Raw genomic sequence first — 21666 nt, forward strand, 5'->3', positions numbered from 1 at the left:
ATCCGAACATAATATTAGGGATCCGTTATTAAAGATCCAAACATGATATCTGAGATCCAAATACGAATAAACAAATAAAAAGTAGAATTATCCTGTTACTAGCTTAAGCACATGAATTTCAAGTTTATTTATCTGATAAAATTCACGGGTATTACAGTTTGTGTGATTTGCACATTAAGTGCTTGTATTGTTTGGTTCATTTTTGAACCTTTTGTATTTGCTTATATCTCATTACAGAAAATGTTCTACACCCCTTTTGAAAGAAGCATTGCTTGCAAAAATTGAAATACTCTGGTACTCAAACTTATTGCTTGTTGAACATGCCAATGAGCTTTCAATTTTTATGTTTTTATCAATTACTACCTGCCAGTGAACTGAAAAAAATGTGAAATGGTAATCTATAGGTTGTTGTTTTTTAAACTCTCAGTCTCTCAGTTTTTGCCTGAAAACTTAGATAAAATTTATGTATTTTCATTGGTTTTATGATGTAGAATCTGGAATTTTCAAATTACAAGGAAGTGGCTCTCATGACTTTTACCCAGAGCCAGAATAGATAAACACAAAGCAGATTTTAAGTTGTTGATAATGTTCTGGATTTTTAATTGTAGGCATGTGAATGTTATACTCAACAAGAATGAGTTGGAAAAATTACCAGAAGGCCCAAAGGCGAGCCCCACCCTGCACCCTCCCCCCTTCCTCTTTCTCTCTCACGCTCTTACTGTGATGAAATGTTCTGATATCTTATCTAGGTTGTTCTAGCATCTATGGCCAGTTTGGAAGAGGGATTTTCTCATGATGTATTTGTGGAATGGGCAAGTGAATCAAGGAACTTGGTGATTTTTACTGAAAGAGGCCAGGTAAGGCTGGGCGACTATGTAATTATTTTCATTTATTTTTGCTTTTCTTCCTAACGATTATTCTTTTATATTGATTTGCAAGCATCTTCATCTTGGAGTAGTCTTATTTTTCTTGTGCCTGTTTGAAGGGTTAGCATTGTTTGGGTCCTTTGTTACCAATTTCCAAAATATGTATACTGTGATAAGTGTATATACTTGTTAAATAACTGCATATACGGTAGTGAACACATGTACTTTTTGTATATTATATGCAGATTTCCTAGGCCTTTAATAATCCATGCTTGTTTTATATATTATGAATCATTTTCCCCTTACCAGTGCCTTTCTTTCCTTTATTCCTATGTTGCCTGGATACTGATACGAGTGTCGGTGTTAGATGCAGGTTCTAGATGTCAGACACATCGAATTTTGAAAGATTAGATATGTGGATATCACTATCTATCTATCTACATAGACCATCATTTTATAGTCAAGAGAAAAGGGAGTGGGAAAACTGTGGCGAGAGAAAAGGGAAAGAGGTGAGACGAGAAAAAAAGAGAAGGTCGTTAATTCTCAACTAGAGGAATGAGCAACCCCCTTGCAATGACTTGAGGGAGGGAGGGAAGAAGAAGAGAGAGAGAGAGTATTGGTCTATTGAAGTTTGAGAAAATGAAACTCAAAAGGATATTGGTGCTAGAGGTCATTAACTGTTAACTATATCAATTTAAACCAAAGGTAGCTTATAAAATATCATTCACTTTTGTATTTTGAAGTGTCTATACACTACATATGAGTGTCCAACACTTTGCACACCATGTCTAGCATGTCCAATAGTGTTGGACTCTTTGAAGTTAGAATATAGCTATATCCAGGCCATGTGAAAAAGTGTTTGTGCCAGTATTGGTGTTGGACATGGACACTTTGGACCTTTGGAGTGTCTTTCTAACATAGCTACGTTCATATTTCTTACAAACCTTCATTGTATAACTATCCAACAGGTAACCAGAGTGAAAACTTGGTATTCTCTCTGATAACTTGAGAGATTGAAAATATTGATGACTGTGACTGCTATGAACTTGGTGGAGCCTCACGTATGTGGCTTAATGCAAAAGCCTCGTTTTCATCCAGGAATGTGTTGCAATGCTTAACTATGTCCCATGGTTGTATGATGAGATTGCTAGGACATGGGATCTGTTCTAATGTGTTTGTTGTAGTTCATGCTGCCTTGTTTGCATGCTCAGCTCCTGTTGGAGTCTCTCTCTTCACTTTTACTTTCCTGTTCTATTTTGCTTCTTTCCATATGCTGTATAGGGTTCATCTTTAAGTTTAATGTCATTATGCTGCAAGCATGCCATGTGACTAGAATGTTCTATTTGTGCCATTTTAGTTTGGAACACTTGCTCGGATGCTTCAAGTTGATCCGCCTCCTAAAGCTGTGAAGGTTACCATGAGCAAAAGAGTTCCTTTAGTTGGGGAGGAACTGCGAGCATATGAAGAAGAGCAGAGACAAATTAAAAAAGAAGAGGTACTCAAGGCGAGTCTTTTAAAAGAAGAGGATTTAAAAGTCTCCCTTGGCTCTGATGTTGTTACATCTGATCCTATGGTTATTGATGCAGCCAAGGGTAGTGTCTTGTCAGAAGGTATGCATGTTTATGCTGCAGTATCTTTCAGCGTGAACACTTGTGTTGCTTCCGTGTTTTAAATTTGAGAATTATTTCTAGGTGCACTAAAAAAGGACGGGGATGCCAAATGTCTATTGATTTTTTGGTTGGTTCTTTCAGACTTTTCGTTTTTGTTTTGTTTCGTTTTGAAGCTGAATGGCTTGGCTACATGGTTGTGGAATGAAGACTCCATCTTCTTTTTCTGATTTAGGAGTACAGTGGTGGAATTAGAAAATAACCATACAGATTAGTTATGTGGTTTGTGGCTTTAGAATTTATAACCCAAGCTCTAGAAGCAAGATGAATGGAGGCTATAATACTTTTTTGAGCATAAAAAGATGATGATGACTTGGTGTAGGTACCGTGCCCACCAATCACATCCGCATAGCTCCAATTCTTCAGTCTCCTTCTTTAAGAAAGCAATAACATCTTTCTATAACCCATGTTCTTTTGCTTGGTTATCACTCTCTTAGTTGCATTGTAGGCCTTACCCAGTTATAATTTGTCTTGCCTGTAGGTTCCAATTGTTTCCCTATATGCCTATTCTTCTCACAAAGTGCATAAAAGTTTGTCTTTGTCTTTATAATTGCTTATAGCTCTTCTTCTACCTTGTATATTAGCTCCTTGTCGTTTTTTACTTTTGTCAAAATGGGTTTTTTCATAACTATTTTCACCAACAAATACCATCTTTCCATCATCCATTTTGCTTGGGTACATTATTAAAGTGGATATGTCGACTGATGGAGAAGGATATGATTAGGCATAGTTGTACTAGAGGACATTTAATAGTTCAAGTAAAAAAAAAAATTAAGGAGTCTCATCTCATATTTTGGCATGTTGCATGAAGTTCTATCACAAGATCAATATGCAGACAGATTGACAGAACGGGTAAGGATTAAGAGAAGAGGGAGACACGGGATTACTTGGATGGGGATGTGAAATATTGTTAGTTGTCACAGGTTTAGCTCTACATGGCAAGGAGCTGAGAATTTGTGTCGCAAAGCCTGCCCCATGTATGATTACTACTGGGTCGTAGAATTTAATGTTAGCAACATTGAATCAATATTTCTTTTATTTATAATTTTTTTTGTTGGGAAATATAATGCAGATCTGGTATTTGATTTTCCAGGTCTAACACTGGAAAACATGGAAATCATTTTTGCATTTCTTGTTAACCACTTATGTTGTTTTGGTTCATCTCGTTTTCTTGTTTCAAGCTGCAGATCCTAAATTATTCATTGTTGATGCACTGTCACATGCAGAAAAATATATTCTTTACTATTTTAGCAATTTTTTAGCCTCATTCTTTTATTGTTTTCTTTTTCAAATATTGAACTTCATCGTTTAATTAACACATTCATACTAGGGTCTAATCCAAATCATGATGTTGCCTAATAGAAATTTGGCATTTATTGTGCTTTAGCCTTTGGCTGTTTTTTGTGCATGTTTAAATTTTCTGTTGTTGGAATGTGGATGCAATTTAAAATTATTGGTGTTTTGCAAAGAATTATGTTGGGAGATCTATTGCAATCATTTCTATTGATAATGAATGCTCTTTTTTCCCTCTTAGTGACCAGCCATAATGCCAGTGGACTGCGTGACATACTAATTGATGGATTTACTCCTCCATCCTCCAGTGTTGCTCCCATGTTTCCTTTTTTTGAGAACTCGAGTGAATGGGATGATTTTGGTGAAGTTATCAATCCTGATGATTATATGATAAAGGAAGAAGATGTTGATCAGAATCTTCTTGCTGTAAGTTATTGTATTCTTGAATTTTCTTTTGCTTGCTGTTACTGCTATATAAATGCTGTGTTTTGTGCAAATTCAGTTTATTTTAGTTATTGCTTCTGCTCTCTATTCTTTTTCAGTGTTTTGGTGTACCCATTCTGGGTTGCTTTCCGTCAATTTACCTCTACCATTGAGAAATTAAAGATGGTGGATTGGATGATTTTTCATCTTGCAAACTCACTCTGTTCTTACTTAAAACTGAACACCCGAAATCAGATCGGTTTTTTCATCTTTACAAAATGAAAAGAAAAGGGAGTAATCACTTTCAGGGCATTGCAAAACTTCTAATCCTAGCACACACAAAGGAACTGTTGACAGTCAAGTGAAATCCAAGCTCATTTCATTCATGACTGGTCATCACAAATGATCAGGTTGTTAATTAACGTCTTGTTTGTTTGTCCTTATAAATTATGTAATAAATGTATTCCATTCATATGCTAGAATCTGGAGTTAAACTGGATACATGTTATAGATATATTCCAATTAAGAAGATCTATCAACTTGACACGAATTACAGAAAGTCTATTCCTAGCATATGCAAAGGAGCCATAGACAGTCTAGTGAGACCCAATGCATGAACAAATTTGATCTATGGGCAGCATTGTTGTGAATCAAAACTGCATCTTCTCCTTGGCAAAGAGAAGAAGGAATTTTTTGCTCTTTCCTGCATTCATGATTCTTGCTATTGATTTGTCTTCACCAGTAAACAGTTGAACATGCAATATTATTTTATTCTCAAAAGTGAATATTGTTCCTGGTAATTTTTGTTCTTTTAGGGGGTTGGAATTAGCAATAAGATTGATGAGATCTCTGCCGAGATGCTTCTTGATTCAAAGCCTTCAAAAGTGGTTTCAAATGAAATAACTGTAAGTTTTTGTTCAGATATTTTATATGTCAGACATATATGCTATAGGATACACGATGAGCCTCATTTTTGTGTTCTCCATTAAGCATAATCTTTATAGGAATCTGATACAGTAGTAAAATGGAGTATTGGTATAACTGAGGATATTTTGGTTGTCAGAAATGGTTCATTACCAAAATTATTTTTCTTCAAGTTGGTTCTTTGCAGTACTAAAAAGGTTCATATTAATTTTACTATATGGTGTATAGCTTTGGTTACAGTCTCCTTCCGTAATTGGCATTTTTGTGGAGTTTTTTTTGTTAGGTTCAAGTGAAGTGTTCGTTGATCTACATGGACTTTGAAGGTCGTTCTGATGGTCACTCAATGAAATCAATCATAAAAAATGCGGCACCACTAAAGCTTGTAAGTCTTCTACTTTGTGCTTCATGTTTTTTAAACTTTTGGCAGTTTTCTTTATTGATGAGTAGTTGCAAGTCAAAGCAAGAGGCTTTTCGTGATCTGCTACTTGTTTAAGCATGCAAGCTTTCCACCTTAACCACATCTGATGATATCATAAACACCATACGGTCTGTTTACACGTTCAATAAACATTGAAATTGAACATGTTAGGAGTAGCAGTTTGCTATAATTGTTGATGGCTAGGTTGTTGCTCGTTCTAACTGAACTACAGCAAACCAAAGTTTTCAAAAGTTGACGACCCTATGGCATGGATTCTGATAAGGAGGCATGTGAGTAGGACTGGGAAACAAGATGAGCCACTCATGGCGTGGTTTATGTTCGGCTCTTAAAGAGCTCGTTCAAACTCGTAAAATAGGCTCGACAAGCTCAATCATGAACAACCAATGTTTGTCTCGTCTCGGCTCGTACAGGGTCATCTATATTAATATTAAATACATTTTACATATATTTTATATTATAGAATGAAGATGGTTGAACTATGTCACAGGGACTCGGCCAACTGGGTGCCGCACCCGCGTCAACGCGATGCAACACGGGTGCGTGTGTGGGTGCGGCACCCGGTGCGGTCAACTGGAGGTCATTTATGTCCAACATTTGGACTTTATATATATATATATATATATATATATATATATATATATATATATATATATATTTTGCCGCACCCCCACACCCAAGTTTTTTGAAAGTGCCGCACCCCCACACCCACACCCGCACCAGCACCCACACCCATGTGACATAGTGGTTGAAGTGTTTGGCCTGCAAACAATAAGTTTGGAGTTCAAATCCTATTGCTTACAAGTTTAAAACAATTATTTGTTTTGTAAATGTGCTAGTTTTAGCTTGGCTTAGTAGGTTTAGGGTCTAAATTCTATTGTTTTCAACTTTTAAAAAAATATATTTTTGTAAATGAGCTTGCTTTCCTCGGCTGGTTTAGCTTGGGCTTTTCATGAGCTCAAGCTCGGCTCGGCTCGACACAAGTAACGAGCCAAGCTTGAACACCCTTTGTGCGGTTCGTTAAGCTTGTTTACGAGCTCCACATGTGAGTGGTTCATGAACTTTTTGTTTGCATTGTTCCACGATTCTTATAAACGAGAAGTACCAGGGCTGCTTTTCATATGTGAGAACAAGCAAGGGAGAGAAGGAACACACCTTGTCAGCCCAAAGAGAGGGAACTACCAACAAGGTGTGCCATGATCTTGTTTATAGAGTAACATTACATCGCTTGTAAGTTACTTCTTTACTTTGCTAGCAAGAAACGTTAACCCATCCTTACCAACTTTTACATGTTTCTAAGTTACATTGACTTACCCTCACCTACTCATTGCAAAACAATTGTCAGATGATGCATGAATTACAATCATGCCACCATAGAGACGTCCAAGGTTAAAACTGCTGAAATTTCCATCAAATCCTGGTTTTAGATCCATGATCCACAGCCCATTCTGGATCTGATCCTGATTCTGTTTTCCATTAGCCCCTCTCAAGTTAGACATATGTGATAAGCTATGTCACATAGGTGCAGGTGCGGTGATGCGGAACTTTAAAAAAACTTGGGTGCGGGGGTGTGGGAGGGTATATATATATATAAAGAGAGTTTGGGCCTACATCAAATATGGATCTAGATTCATACCCAAACCCCTCTTTTCTCTCTCTCTCTCTTATTAACTCCACCTAGGGGTGTCAACGGGTCGGGTTTGGTTTGGACCTATGTCGCATGGGTGCGGGCGCGGGTGCGAGGATTCGGCACTTCCAAAAAAACCGTGTGCGGGGGTGCGGCAGGGGCAAAAATGTAAATAAATATATATATATATATATCATGTATAGTATATATGTATGAATGTATGGTACCTGTTAAGGTCCATGACATTTATGCCCAACTTACTTTTTACCATTTTTTTATCTTATATGGTTGTCCCCAAAGATGAAAGTGATGAGTTGTGGAGCTTGATTCATTGTTTTTGCCCTTGCAGGAAGGGGGGTCAGGGGGCTCCCCCCTGGCGGGGGGTTATAGGGGGGCAGCGCCCCCCCCCGCCAAAGATTTTTTTTAAAATTCCACAACCCATTTCATAGGGCAATTTTTTTTTCAAAAAAAAAATCCAAAAAAAAGGACAAAAATGACCCTGGGTGCTGTCAACGCACCCAGGGTCGGGTTGATCGCACCCGCGTCGACGCGGGTGCGGCACCCTGCTAGCCGAATCCCTGTGACATAGGTTTGGGCCCAAGTAGAACTAGAATTGGACTAGATTTTTGGACATGGTATCATATCTGGATCCATGTCTAATCAGGTCTACTATAAGAGGAACAATACTTAAACCCGATAAGAACTACATGAACCAAACCCGGTAAAATAATATTTTTTTTATCATTTTTACATTGAAAATTTGTGGGTCTTAATTGGATCTAGGGTCGGCTCCGGGTTTGATATAAAATTTCAAAAACTATACCTGGGTCCATGTATTAATCGGACCTTCGGGTCCAGACCCGGGTCTTCTTATTTGTCACCATACCCGTATGAGATATTGTGAGAGATCTTCACCACGGTTCAACCTACATAGAAAATAGAGAAAAAGAGAGAGATGCACAATGGTTGGGGCGGCAAAAAACAGATTCCACCTCCAAACCCTAAGCTGTTATATTAAAAACACTTTTACAATGGGGACTAAAATATCATATCACAAAAGCCATATTATAAAAATGCCATTAATAAAAAAGGACGTCAACAACATAGTTAAAAGGATTGATGTGTATGGATCTGGATCCAGATCCATACACATGCTCTATTTTAACACCCTCCCTCCAGTTGTACATGGTTTTGGAGCATGTACAACTTGCTCTTCAATAGCCAAAATTGACGTCCTGTTAACCCTTTGGTAAACAAGTTTGCCACTTGATCTTCTGTTCGAACATGATGTGTTTCTATCTCTTTCATCTCGACTTTCTGCCATATAAAATGTTGATCAATCTCAATATGCTTCGTCCTGCTATGCTGAATAGGGTTAAATGCAATACTGATTGCGCTTTGATTATCGCATAGAAGTAATGATCGAATAATTGTCTCCCCAAGATCACTTAACAAGTGTCTAATCCATGCAATTTCTGCCGTGCTTGCAACCATCAACCTGTATTCTGCCTCTGTACTCGATCGCGCCACTGCCTTTTGTTTTCTACTGCTCCAAGACACTAAATTGTGTCCAATGTATATACAATATCCAGAGACAGATCGTCTCTCATTTGGATCCCCTACCCAATCTGTGTCTGCATAAGTGATGAGTTCATGTCCTTTATGTAGGTTATTGTTCTTGCGATAAACAAGTCCATCTCCTATAGTTCCTTTTAAATAGCGTAGAATATGCTTCACAACTTCTATATGACCTTCTTTTGGAGCATGCATAAACTGGGATACCTGATTGACAACATAAACTATATCAGGTCTGGTAAAAGTCAAATACTGCAACATCTCTACAAGACTTCTATATATTGTAGGATTGACACAAAGATGGCCATCTTCAGAACTCAGCCTTTGATGTAATACACTCAGAATGTTGACTGGTTTGCAATTTGTCATCCCGGCTCTTTCCAGAAGATCAAGAGTGTACTTCTGTTGCATGAGTTTTTCTGTCTGTCAACCTCCACACCAAGGAAGTATCTCAACTCCCCTAAATCTTTCATCTTGAAAGTTTTCATCAAAAAATGATTCACTTCGTGCAATGATTATCTGAACTCCCAGTGATCACAATATCATCAACATATATAAGAAGTGTAACAATGTCCGTCTTCTGGTAAATAAAGAGCGAGTGGTCCAGTGAACATCTTCTAAAACCATAGCCTTGAATTTGCATGGAGAAACTTTCAAACCAAGAGCGAGATGCTAGTTTCAATCCATATAGAGATTTCCTTAGCTTGTACACCCAGACAGTAGGATCCTTCTCGGCATACCCAGGAGGTTGCTCCATATATACTTCCTCCTTTAAACCCCCATGAAAGAATGCATTTTTAACATCCATCTGACTAAGCTTCCATCCTCGGTCGACTGCTAAGGATATGATAACACGAATTGTGCCCATTTTGACTATCAGACTAAATGTTTCATCATAATCTTCACCATATTGCTGCGTGAATCCCCGAGTCACGCCTTATATCTATCAATACTTTCTTCGGGCTTATATTTTATTTTATAAACCCATTTTGAGCCAACTATATTCTTTCTTTATGGCCGAGGCACTATTTCCCAAGTCTGGCACTCGTGAAGAGCCTCCATTTCTTTATTCATAGCCTCAATCCAATGACGGGATTGAATAACTTGATTAAAACAAGTGGGTTCATTATGCTTTGTGAACCGAGATCTAATCAATTGAAAATCAAGAGAAAAGGTCTCATAACTCACCCATCGCTGAATAAGATGCCTGATGTGTGACAACCTTCGAGCCGGATCACTAGAGACGATTTTCACATCCCTCGGCCCTGTATTTTTGTCCCTTCTAGTGTATATCTGTCCAGAAAAGCATTCAACTGGAAGTGGCTCAACATGTATCTGTGAGTCACCCAACTCCCTACTCGAATTGAAGGAAGGACAAGTGGTCTGACATGTCTCTTCTGTATTGGCAAAAAGATTTGCGCTCATCCATGAATCATATACCTCTACTTTTCGAGATGACAACTGTTTAGAGTCATCGATCTGAAAATTCTGCTCATCAAAAACAACATTCCTGGAGGTCCTAATACGTTTTGTAGTAGAGTCATAACATCGATAGCCTTTGTATTCATCTGCATACCCAACAAATCTGCACTTAGCGACCTTGTCCTGAAACTTATTTCGCAAAGATGAATCAATATGCACATAACATATACAACAAAAAACACGCAGCTCATCATAAGAAGGATGGTGCCCAAACAAAGTATAATAAGGGGATTTCTGATCTAGAAGTGCCATAGGAAGACAATTTATAACATGAACAAATGTGTGAAAAGCTTCTGCCCAAAGACTAATGGGCACATTGCTGTGATAAAACATGCTCATCACACTTTCAATAATATGCCTGTGTTTCCTCTCCTCAACCCCATTTTGTTGAGAGGTATATGGGCAAGAAACTTGTCGACTTATTCTTTTATCCTGAAGAAAGGCAATAAACTCGTTCGACAAATACTCTCCTCCACCATCACATTATAAATGCACAATATCACAAGAAAACTTTGTTTTGACCATTGAATGAAATTCTCGAAATATTTGAAAAACTTCATGCTTATGCTTTAAGAAATATATCCAAGCATAGCGGGAATAAAAATCAATAAATATAACATAGTAACGACTGCCAGAGAGAGAAGGAATAGGGGAATGTCCTTAAACATCGGAACAAACAATCTCAAATGGCTTTGAAACTCTTTTATTAATAATATGAAAAGGAAGAACATGACTTTCGCAGAGTTCACAAGATGAACATTTTTTATTCTCTAAAAGGGAACATAAACTAGACTCTGGAAGGAGACCATCAGATACAAGATTTTAAATAAAACCTCGACTACAATGTCCCAAGCAACTGTGCCAGATATCTGACTTATTATAATGAGATGAATCAAAAACCTCCATTGGACTGAAAGACAAAGACTCTGAAGACGAAGACGCTGAAGAATGCTTGGACGACTCCAGCTGAAGAACTGGAACTAAGGGAATCTCCTTGAAGACATACATGTTTCCTCGTCGCTCCCCCTCAACGAACGTTTCCTTCGTTTGTAGATCCTTAACATAAACATAGGAGGGAGTAAATTCGACTGAAGAATTCATATCTTCAACAAGTTTTAACACAAAGACAATGTTCTTTTTAATATTAAGAACAAGAACATTGGATAAGTGAAGTGAAAACTTTGACATAGTAATATGTGGTCTACCAATATGACTAATGGAGTGATAAGTTCCATCTCTCGTAACTATACTACCTTTTTCAAGATAAGGCAATAAGTGAGATAACTTACCCGCATTACCCGTGACATGTGTGGCAACATCGAAATCAACATACCATTACCCTTGTTCATTTTGCTTGATCGTCATCTATGACAAGGTTGATAACAAAAGTTGTTGCACATATGCAGATGACGCTTTCGTGTCTATAGTAGTAGCTGACTTATTCTCAGTTTTGTTTATTTTTCCTTTGTTCTGCGGGTTAAACCAACAATCAGCTTTCACATGTCCTCTTTTATTACATAAGAAACAAGTGGGCACTCTCCTATGATTCCCTGCATTAAAGGCACCCGAAATATTAGATATAGGCAAGATACCACGTCTTTCCTGCCCAAAACGTTCTCGGTCTCTGCTTCCTTAATTCTATCAATTCCCTCGTCCCAAACCTACAAAAGTGTCCATGGCCAAAACTGAATGAGAACAAGCTGATTCATTTATGTTCGCCCTTTGTTTCATATTCATCTCATGCTAGAGAAGTTTTGCCTGAAGATCGTCAAAATTGGGCAAGTGGGGAAGGCATGACAAAGTTGTGGTAAACATGTCAAAATCAGGGCCCAATCCATTAAGAAGTTGTTGTACTTTATCTTTATCTGAAATAACACTTACAATAACAACCAGTTGGTTAGTAATACTCTTCATGCGGCCTATGTATTCCATAACTGTCATTGAGCCTTTCTTCAAACTTTGAAACACATTTTTGAAGTACATAACTCAAGCTTCTGATTAGAGTTGCCAGTCGAGGAAGCGAGAGCGGGAAGCTAGGCACTTCTAAAATTTTAGGAAGTGGGAAGCGCGGGGCGACTTAGGAGCCAATCGGGAAGCGTCTCAGAAGCGACCCAGGAAGCGTCTCAGAAGCAACCTAAGAAGCGAAGAAGGAAGCGACATAGGATTCGAATGAGAAGCGAAAGGAAAGCGAATAAGAATTGAAAGCAGTGTTTTAAAACTCGCCGAGTCAACTCGGTGACTCGGCTCGGCTCGACCTCCAGCGAGTCAACTCGGCAAGCTTAACTCGGGCTGCGAAAACTCGGCTGCTGACTCGGCCAGACTCAGCTTGACTCGGCCAAACTCGGCTTGACTCGGCCTGACTCGGGCGAGTTCTGGGATGTTTGAAATTTGATTTTTTGGATATTTCACACACATATTCACTTTTGTACTGAATAATACATCTTTCCCATGGACTGTCAAGAAAGATCTTTTTGAACAAATAACTGTTATAGTATATAAATCAAACAACAAAGCATTCTAGTGTATAAACCCAATTAACAAAGAATTCTATGCATCTAAAAGCAGGGATTTCTTTCAAGACACATGAAGATTGGAGAGTTAGGATCTAAGGATTCCTTATCTGAATATCACATATTAGTTTACATACATGATGATACAACTTCATAAAAAAACTCTGCTTCTATAACTAACATTGCCCCATCACCACCCTTTCGTGGACCACTAGAGGTCCAAGGCAACTTCTAGTTTTCCACTTTATGTTCTTGTAAATGATAGTTTATCTTATACAGTGATACTTTTCCCCAGTCTGTAGCATTTGGTGCAGCTTCTGAGCCATTTTACCAACATCATCTGTCTCTGTTTCTGCCCTTTGTCTAATTGAAATCTTTTTTATTTAAGAGCTGGGCATCATGAATCTAAGGTCTGCAACAATTTCACTTTTCCTAACCTCTAATCTTAGGCATTGAAAATTTTATTCTATCTTCTTTCGAGTTGCTAATAGCTGTTTGAATTCTTTCAAGGTGATGCATGGTGTAGAAAATCTGTCCAACTCCATTATGTGTTCTTTGTTTGTCCAAAATAATGAATCTCTTAACTCGACCTGCCATTCTCTGTATATTGCATGATCCAAGTGACTGCAATCCATAATCACACAGGATACCAGTGCCATTGGGATCATGTAGTTCCCAAGGGCTATGAAGGTGTTGGCGTGATGAATCACTCTTGTAATGAATAATACATCTTTTCCATGGACTGACAATTTATATATTGTTTTTCTTTTAAAATCAAAAGTTAACAAAACTCGGTCCGAGTCATCGAGTTGACCCGCCGAGTCATGAGTCAATAAAGAACGAGTCGAGTTCCGAGTCACGAGTTTTAAAATCTTGATTGAAAGGGAAGCAAAAATATAATTATATATATTTTTTATCAAAAAATTAGATTTATGTCATCATTGATAAAATAAAACATGTATCTAAAACAATAAATAATATAAGTTGCAATTATGTAATAAATGCATCATTTGCAATTTTTAAGCATTTAAAAAATAATACATCAAGAGAAGATCATAATTCCCATTCTTGTTGCAACCATTTAATAAATGCATGCAAGCATTAAATAATGCATTAAGAAAACTAATAAATTTGATTAAAAAACATGTTTTTTTCAATGAAAGAATCAAATGACTTGATTGTTGTAAATCTTGTGATCTCTGCAACATAAAAAATGAGAAATCAATAAACTCAAAGATTACATAGAGATATGGTTAAACTTTTAAGCTAGTAAATTATAAGTTATAAAGTTCTAAACTATAAACTTAAAATTAACATAATCCACTACTTCACTTTATCACTCAAGGTTCAAAATAAAAGTACATATCAAACCAACAAAATATTACAAGACCATGACAAAAAAAGTAACATAAAAGTTTCTAAGTTAGACTACTCCAACTACATCATCAAAAGAATAATTAAGAATTCAAGAGTTCATTAATCTGTCATCTTTTTTTTCTACTTCAAGTCAGCAATAGATCAAAAACTTTCTGTATCATCACGTGCTTCTTGTCTTCCACGACCATGCCTTCTGCTTCTTCCTTCATTTCCTATAATGAATATGTTAAAAAATGAAAATGTTCAAAAACCTTAATTTAAAATATAAAAAATACATATATAGAAAAAATAAAAATAAAAAATACAAGATCAACATACCTTGCCTAGGTCTCTTGCTAAAAAAACGATCAATCCGGCCTTGAGGAACTGATGGTTGTTCTTGTATATCTGCAGTTCTACTAGCTCTGTTGGATTGATTTGTATCCTCTTCAAGTTCATTTGTACGTATGATTATTGAAGGTAATGAAGCTCTTGGTTGTGCATCTTTGGGTTTAGATTTGAAAAAAGTGCTTGACTGTTGTGCACTATCATCCAAATCTCTCCAACGCATGTCCTCTAATCTCAACATATTTTCTTCTACAATAGAAAGTTCTGGATTGATATCCTATTTTCGACTAGGTCCTTTTTTGTAGCGATTGTTGCAACTTTTTATAACAAGAATATAAAATATGAATGCTAATAAACAATCAATGATAGAAAAAGAGAAAAAAAATACCAAAACAAAAGTACAACACAGTTTAATTATACGAGTCAATCAATCGAAGATTGAAATGAATATACACCAAGGTATCAACATGATCTTCATTGAGCCTATTTCTTTTAACATTGTGAATATAACTATAAGTGCTCCACACTCTTTTCTGCAGAAGATGTGCTAATAGGTTGAGATAAAACCTTAATGGTTAATGCTCTCAACTCAGGTGTATCACCACCATAAAAACACCACCAATTAAGCACCGACATTGTAGGATTCAATGCATCTATTCTTGCTACATTTCGGCTAAATCTTTCACTTCTTGATGCAAAGCCATAAGTTATGACCTATAAAGTATAGAGCTCTTTATTTCCAGCAGATATGACTTCAAGCGAGAGCATTGCACCGTCTAAAATATCATTATCCTTTTCTGCAAAAAAAAATTTAATAACTATAACAAGAAAATGCAAATGAAATAATAAAATAATAAAATAATTAAACTTTAAACTTTATTAAATAGATAGAATAAAATTTTTACCAGGAGAAACTTGTTTGACCCCTCCTACTGCTGGGATCTTTAGATACTCTAACTCGTAATATTTTGGAGTAAGCATGTGTGCTAAACTATGGAGAGACACATTCATTCTATCCCATCTATTTGAGACAATCTTATGAATCTTTTCATACAAATCTAGTTGTCCTTTTAGATTGTCTTTGATTTTCTCCAACATGTTGTCGATGCCTTCATACACTTCACCAATTATAGGGCCTTTCTGATCACAAAATTTAATCATCTTATATATGAGTTTTGTAATCAATAATGCTAAACGTACAAAATCTCAATATTCTTCATCAAGAACAGTTGTTTCTGTTGTAACAACACTTTTTTTTATCGTTTCATCCCTGCATGATTGCTTCTACTCGCTCCATCTATTTGAAATTACTGTGAGCCTCAAGCTCTCCCTCATATCAAACAAGCACTTCAAAGTAGTATAATGTGAAACAAACCTTGTTTTTGCAATCTTTGTTAGCTCTAATTTTTCATTGCTTCTAAAGATTGCTAGTGCTTTTGAATGATTTGTGATATACTTCACAATTTCTTTACTCTGCAATTATGTTTCTCCCAACCAATGAAACTCATGTGCCAAATCCTTAAAGATCAAATTAAGTGTATGCACAACACAAAGTGACCAAAAAATATACTTATACGTTTGTTTTAATTCTTCACCTGCTAGCTTGCAATTTGCTGCATTGTCTGTAATCACTTGCACTACATTAGAAGGCCCCACAAATTTAAATCCCTTCTTAAAAAACTCAACAATGTTGCAGCTGATTGTTGCACATTAGAAAAATCGCTTGCATATAAGAACATCGAGTCAAAACAGTTTGATGCAAGTATATTTATCAAGTATTTATTCTTGATATTTGTCCAACCGTCTGAGACAATGGAAACTCCAAACTCCTCAAACTTTTCTCAAAATTCATTTAACTCCATGTGAACACACTCTTTCTCACTGTCAAGCAACGTTGTTCGCGCTTTTTCATATGATGATCGAAGAACATTGAAAGGTATGTCATTTGCACACAAAAATCTGATAATTTTATGATCTGCATCATCTTTCTACCTTTTAAAGGTATCACGAATATCAATTGTGTTTCGGCTTTCACTAAATGATGAAGTCATACTAATAGGCTTTTTCGGTTTATCAATTCTTGATTTCCTCAACTCAAATGCACTTGATGAAACCTCGACTTGTCGAACTTGCCTTTTAATTTTTCTTGCAAATTCTGCATTTTTTGCAACTACAGGACAAAAGGCAATCCCAACACTTTGTCCCTTTAGAGATCCCATGAGATGTGCAAAAACTCAAGTATATGACCCATGATAAACATTTTTGCAGTGCCTGCACATAAAAATCTGGGTTCCACCTTGCTTTCTTTGCTCACTCTTCTTTTGTTTCAATACATGGTGCCATAAGACAATTGTTTTATGCATGCTAGGTGGTTCATCATTTTGGTCATCTTTAAAATAGTAGTAATCCAAGTCATATTCTTCTCCATCTTTCTCATCAAAACAATTTTCTTTTCTGTCCTCAAACTGATATGGACAATTAGAAGACCCTTGCCCTTTATCATTCATGATTCATGCTCCAAATTATACAAAGAATCATCATCGTCATCATAATTATCGTGATCATAGCTTGTGATGGTCATTAATGAAGCAAATAAGAGGCAAATATACTTGCATCATAAAAGTATAGGAATCAACCTAAAAAAAACTATTATTAACAGCAAAGGATGGAGAGTGAAGAACACAAATCAATGAAATCATTACTCTCATAATTTACCAATTACTAAAACAATAAACATCATTTAAGGAGGTGAAGGTCTATGATTCTATAATATATTATGATAAAGCAGACAAAATTAAAAAAAGAAAGAAAAAAATCCATTGAAGAATACTGGAGTATCAAGCCACAATATAAAGTGTCAACCTATCAAAATGCCTTCTAATATTATGTAATTGAACGTGTATTTGTTTAGGTAAATTTCAGTCTTGAGTAATCAGATTACATTGGGTATTTACATGCAACATCTGATTTTATGATAGAACTAAATGATCTTTTTATGGATTCTTTATATCACAGAGTTGAACGAGATATTCTAATATTCTAAAACTTGTTGGTGGTGATAACTGTTCAAAAAGATACTGGGGATGCAGATGGGTAAGTTCTGGATCAGGTTGAAACAACAAAAATCATAAAATGTCCATACTAGATCCAGACTGTTTGCATCCCTATCCCTAGGAGACACTAACCAAAATCCCCAACATTCGCTAGCGGCCCTTAGCAATGTTTTGGAAATCAGTTTCTTGAAAAAACAAGAAGACAAAAAAATCGAATCGATTCGATCAACTTTTTATAAGAAAAAAGAACTCAAATCGTGTTTCGAATCAGACCATATCTGTGTCACTAGCCGTTCAATAAATTGTGTTTTTGCCGTTTCTCAAATTCCAAAGAATCCAAATCGACGCTTTCTTAGTTGTTAGGAATAAAAAGCAGGTGCTGAAGAGGCCGCGTCACATCACTTGAAAACCCAGGAAAGTTTTTGTTTTCCAGTCACTTCTCCAAACACGGAATCGCGAGGCTAAGAAGAAAAGAAGGGTCGGAATAGCGAAGGATTTTCAAAATTCTTCCAAAATTCGAGATAGAGAGAGTGAGACAACGTGAGAGAGAGAGAGGGTGAGAGAAGAGATATAGAGCTAGCGTACCTGAACATATTCATCGCCAAAAGTCGGTGGAGGAGGTCACCGGAATTTTTTGAGGTCATCGAAACTCGGAAGTCGCCGAAAACTCGAGAGAGAGAGAGAGAGAGAGAGAGAGAGAGAGAGAGAGAGAGAGAGAGAGAGAGAGAGAGAGAGAGAGAGAGGAATCAGATGATACGTGAAAAAAAACCTAAGCCCCTTTCGGTTTTGTTTTTCCACGGGTTTTATAAAATACCCATTTTACCCTTAGTAAAAAAAGATTCATGTGTAAAATTTTTTTAAAGGGCAAAATCGTCCTTTCCACATTAGCGTCCCCCTTTAAAGGGGTACGCGTACCCCTTTAATAGGAAGCACGTCTCCCTTTAAAGGGAAGTGCGTCCCCGTTTAAAGGGGTACACGCTTCCCTTTAAAGGGGGACGTGCTTCCTCAATTGAACATGCGCCTCCCCTCGCGTCCCGGGGAAGCGTAATTCTCCTATTCTATAGGCGTTTCCGGTAACTCTGCTTTTGATATCTGAGAGTATGTCTGAGAGAGCTTACTCCATAGATCTGCCGCAGTGCAATCATCTGAAAGAGTACCCAACACTTCTTGAGCGAGAAAGACTGGTCTTGCTTTCTCCAAGCCTACTCTGGATTTTTAACAGATTTGGTAATTGTATCACCCTTCTCATTCTTGGTTTCCTGCAAAATAAACCATGGTGGTACGAGAACAGAACCATCCAGATGTTCATCGAGATCCTGACTCTGTATAAACAGAAGTATTTGTCTCTTCCATGTCAAGAAATTAGAATGAGTAAGTTTTTCTATTAAGAGTTGATTTAAGAAATTTGCAGAGGGATCGGAAGACGAGAAGGAATCCATAACAATGAAACAAGAAATAAGCAAACAAGGCAGAAACAAACTGATTTGAGATCACTTAATCAATCAGCAGAGCTTCAAGAAAACATATACTTGCTCAACCAATACCTTGTAAAAATGAAACACGTTTTTTTTTTGAGTTTCATAATTGAGAATGTAAATTGTTTACAGTCTGCCTATAGACGTTGCGCAGAGGAGTACAAAACTGATTTTACTGCTGATTGGAAAAGATAAAAGGGTTGCAAGAAATCGGTATTGCCCAGAGAATGCTACTGTTCAGGTCTTTGTAGATGGGGTTCAAATCGGTATTGCCCAAACCCCCCCAAAAAATGGCACAGAAATTAGCTGCAAGAAATGCACTTGTTATTCTGAAAGGGAAAGAGAGTGAATGCATGGAAAAGAGTGACGATGGGAATAAGAAAAATGGTGTCGAGACATTCACAAGACATACTCTCAATGACATATGCCTAAGGAGACACTGGCCTATGCCTCAATACAGGTGTATAAATGAAGGTGGTCCGGCCCATGCATAGATGAGAGATGTATAACAATAAAACTTTAGAAACACACGAAGCTAACAAGGTCAGAATAGAAACTTTAGAAATGTATGACAGAAAGAAAAATAATCAAAGGGGATTCAACAATAAAACTTTTTCAACACATATTTAAGAAAAGGCATAGCAAAAATTTTACCTACAGAGATTTAAGGGAAAGAATGGCAGAAATCGAAGGTTTTGATTTCTTAAATAGAAGGACCTTCTTCTTCAGATCTCGTTGAACATTCCTTTGGTAGAGTCCCGCAACCAAGCTCTGATACCATATGAGATATTGTAAGAGATCTTCACCACGGTTCAACCTGCACAGAAAATAGAGAAAAAGAGAGAGATGCACTTTGGTTGGGGCAGCAAAAAACAGATTCCACCTCCAAACCCTAAGCTTTTATATTAAAAACACTTTTACAATGGGGACTAAAATATCATATCACAACAACCATATTACAAAAAATGCCATTAATAAAAAAGGACGTCAACAACATAGTTAAAAGGATTGATGCATATGGATCTGGATCCAGATCCATACACATGCTCTATTTTAACAATCCGGACCGTATAGGATTTGGTTCGGGTCATGTTTGGGTAAACCCGACCCATTGACACCCCTAGCTCTCTCTCTCCCTCTCTTTGTAACCCCCACCCCCACATCTCTCTCTCTCTCTCTCTCTCTTGCGGTAACCCACCCCACCGTCTCTCTCTCCCACTTGGTAAACCCACCCCACTGCCTCTCGCTCCCTCTCTTCGTAACCCCCACACCTCTCTCTCTCTCTCTAGGTAACCTTACCCCACCGCCTCTCTCTCCTCTCCCTCTCTTCGTAACCTGCTAGGAAAAACCACGAGCAAAAGACAGTCAAAAGGAAACAAAGAGCAAGAACGATCAAACAAAACACAAGAAGAACACATATTTACGTGGAAAAACCTCTCCTCAAATCCGAGAGACAGTAAAAAACCACGGCCGCCCAGAGAGAAATATTATTGCTCTTAACAGACAGTTACAAGCTGGGGAAAGAAAAGCGAGAATATAAACAAGGCAAGGGCGACAACCCTAACCCTAACCAAATCGGGTCGGATCCACTGAAAACTGGGTCCCAAACATAAGTCCCAAAAAAAATTCTTCTGGGGGGGAGCCCCCGAACCACCCTTCCTGCAAGGGCAAAAACAGTGAATCAGGCTCCACAACTCATCATAACCCTCATCCACCACCCCTCTTTCCCTCTCTTCTTCTCTCTCTCTTCGTAACCCTCACCCATTGCCCTCTTTCCCTCTCTTCGTAAACCTCACCCCACCTCTCTCTCTCTCTCTGCGAGTAAGTGAAGAAGAAGAAGAAGGTACCTCTCTCTTTTTCTTCTCTTTCTCTCTGTCTCTCTCTTCTTCTTCTCCCCCTCCTCGCCTTTCACTGACATAAAAAAAGAAAAATTTTTTGAACAAAAATGACCCTCACCCAGGGGTTTTTTACTGCACCCGCTCCGGCACCCGCACCTGCATCAAGTTGCATTGATGCGGGTGTGGTGGCCTATTAGCAGAGTCCCTGTGACATAGGTGATAAGCATGGACAACTTGTTATTCAACTTCCAATGTCTTGATCTTGCCAATACCTTTGTGAGTAAATCTGTAAGATTTATTTTTTATGTGACATGGTGAAACCATTGTTTTGGTTTGGACATCCTGTACGGGCTGAGAGGTGTCACGTTGCCCATGGAGTAGATACGGTGTTTGCAGTGTGCAACTCCACGATCACTCCCACCTTGACCATTGGGGATAGTTTCCCATTTGGATTAAGCCTTGCAGCAAAGGATGGACACTCCGAGTATTGAACTCTTAATCTCCAACTTGAAAGCTTTAAGTTGACCCACCTAGCCAGGAATTCAGAACCCTTGTCGGCATCTTTTTCTTGATGTTGCCAATACCTTTGCGAATAAACTCACCACTTGATCATTGGTACTCACTGTTGGAATGTACTCTTCTTTTTTGTGTGTGTACATTGCTATGTCACGAGCTATGTACACTATAGGTTGGTGTAATATTTCTATTTCATGATCTATGTACACTCTAGGCTGGTGTACATTGCTATGTCATGACTCATGAGCTATGTACACTCTAGGCTATAGGTTGGTGT

General features: G+C 37.5%; 1 protein-coding gene across 1 annotated transcript in view; it reads left to right on the forward strand.

The window, feature by feature from the left end:
* Window positions 1-21666, forward strand: part of CPSF100 (cleavage and polyadenylation specificity factor 100) — an 88759-nt gene that overhangs the window by 29207 nt on the left and 37886 nt on the right. Inside the window, exons 8-13 of the mRNA XM_089991481.1 lie at window positions 609-666; window positions 750-857; window positions 2224-2476; window positions 4068-4252; window positions 5065-5154; window positions 5457-5555. Of these exons, the coding sequence (XP_089847607.1) occupies window positions 609-666; window positions 750-857; window positions 2224-2476; window positions 4068-4252; window positions 5065-5154; window positions 5457-5555 (793 nt within the window). The remainder of the gene's footprint in view (window positions 1-608; window positions 667-749; window positions 858-2223; window positions 2477-4067; window positions 4253-5064; window positions 5155-5456; window positions 5556-21666) is intronic.

The sequence above is a fragment of the Nuphar pumila genome, chromosome 16 (genome assembly GCF_984573655.1).
Source record: "Nuphar pumila chromosome 16, dmNupPumi1.hap1.1, whole genome shotgun sequence".
NCBI classification, from domain to species: Eukaryota; Viridiplantae; Streptophyta; class Magnoliopsida; order Nymphaeales; family Nymphaeaceae; genus Nuphar; species Nuphar pumila.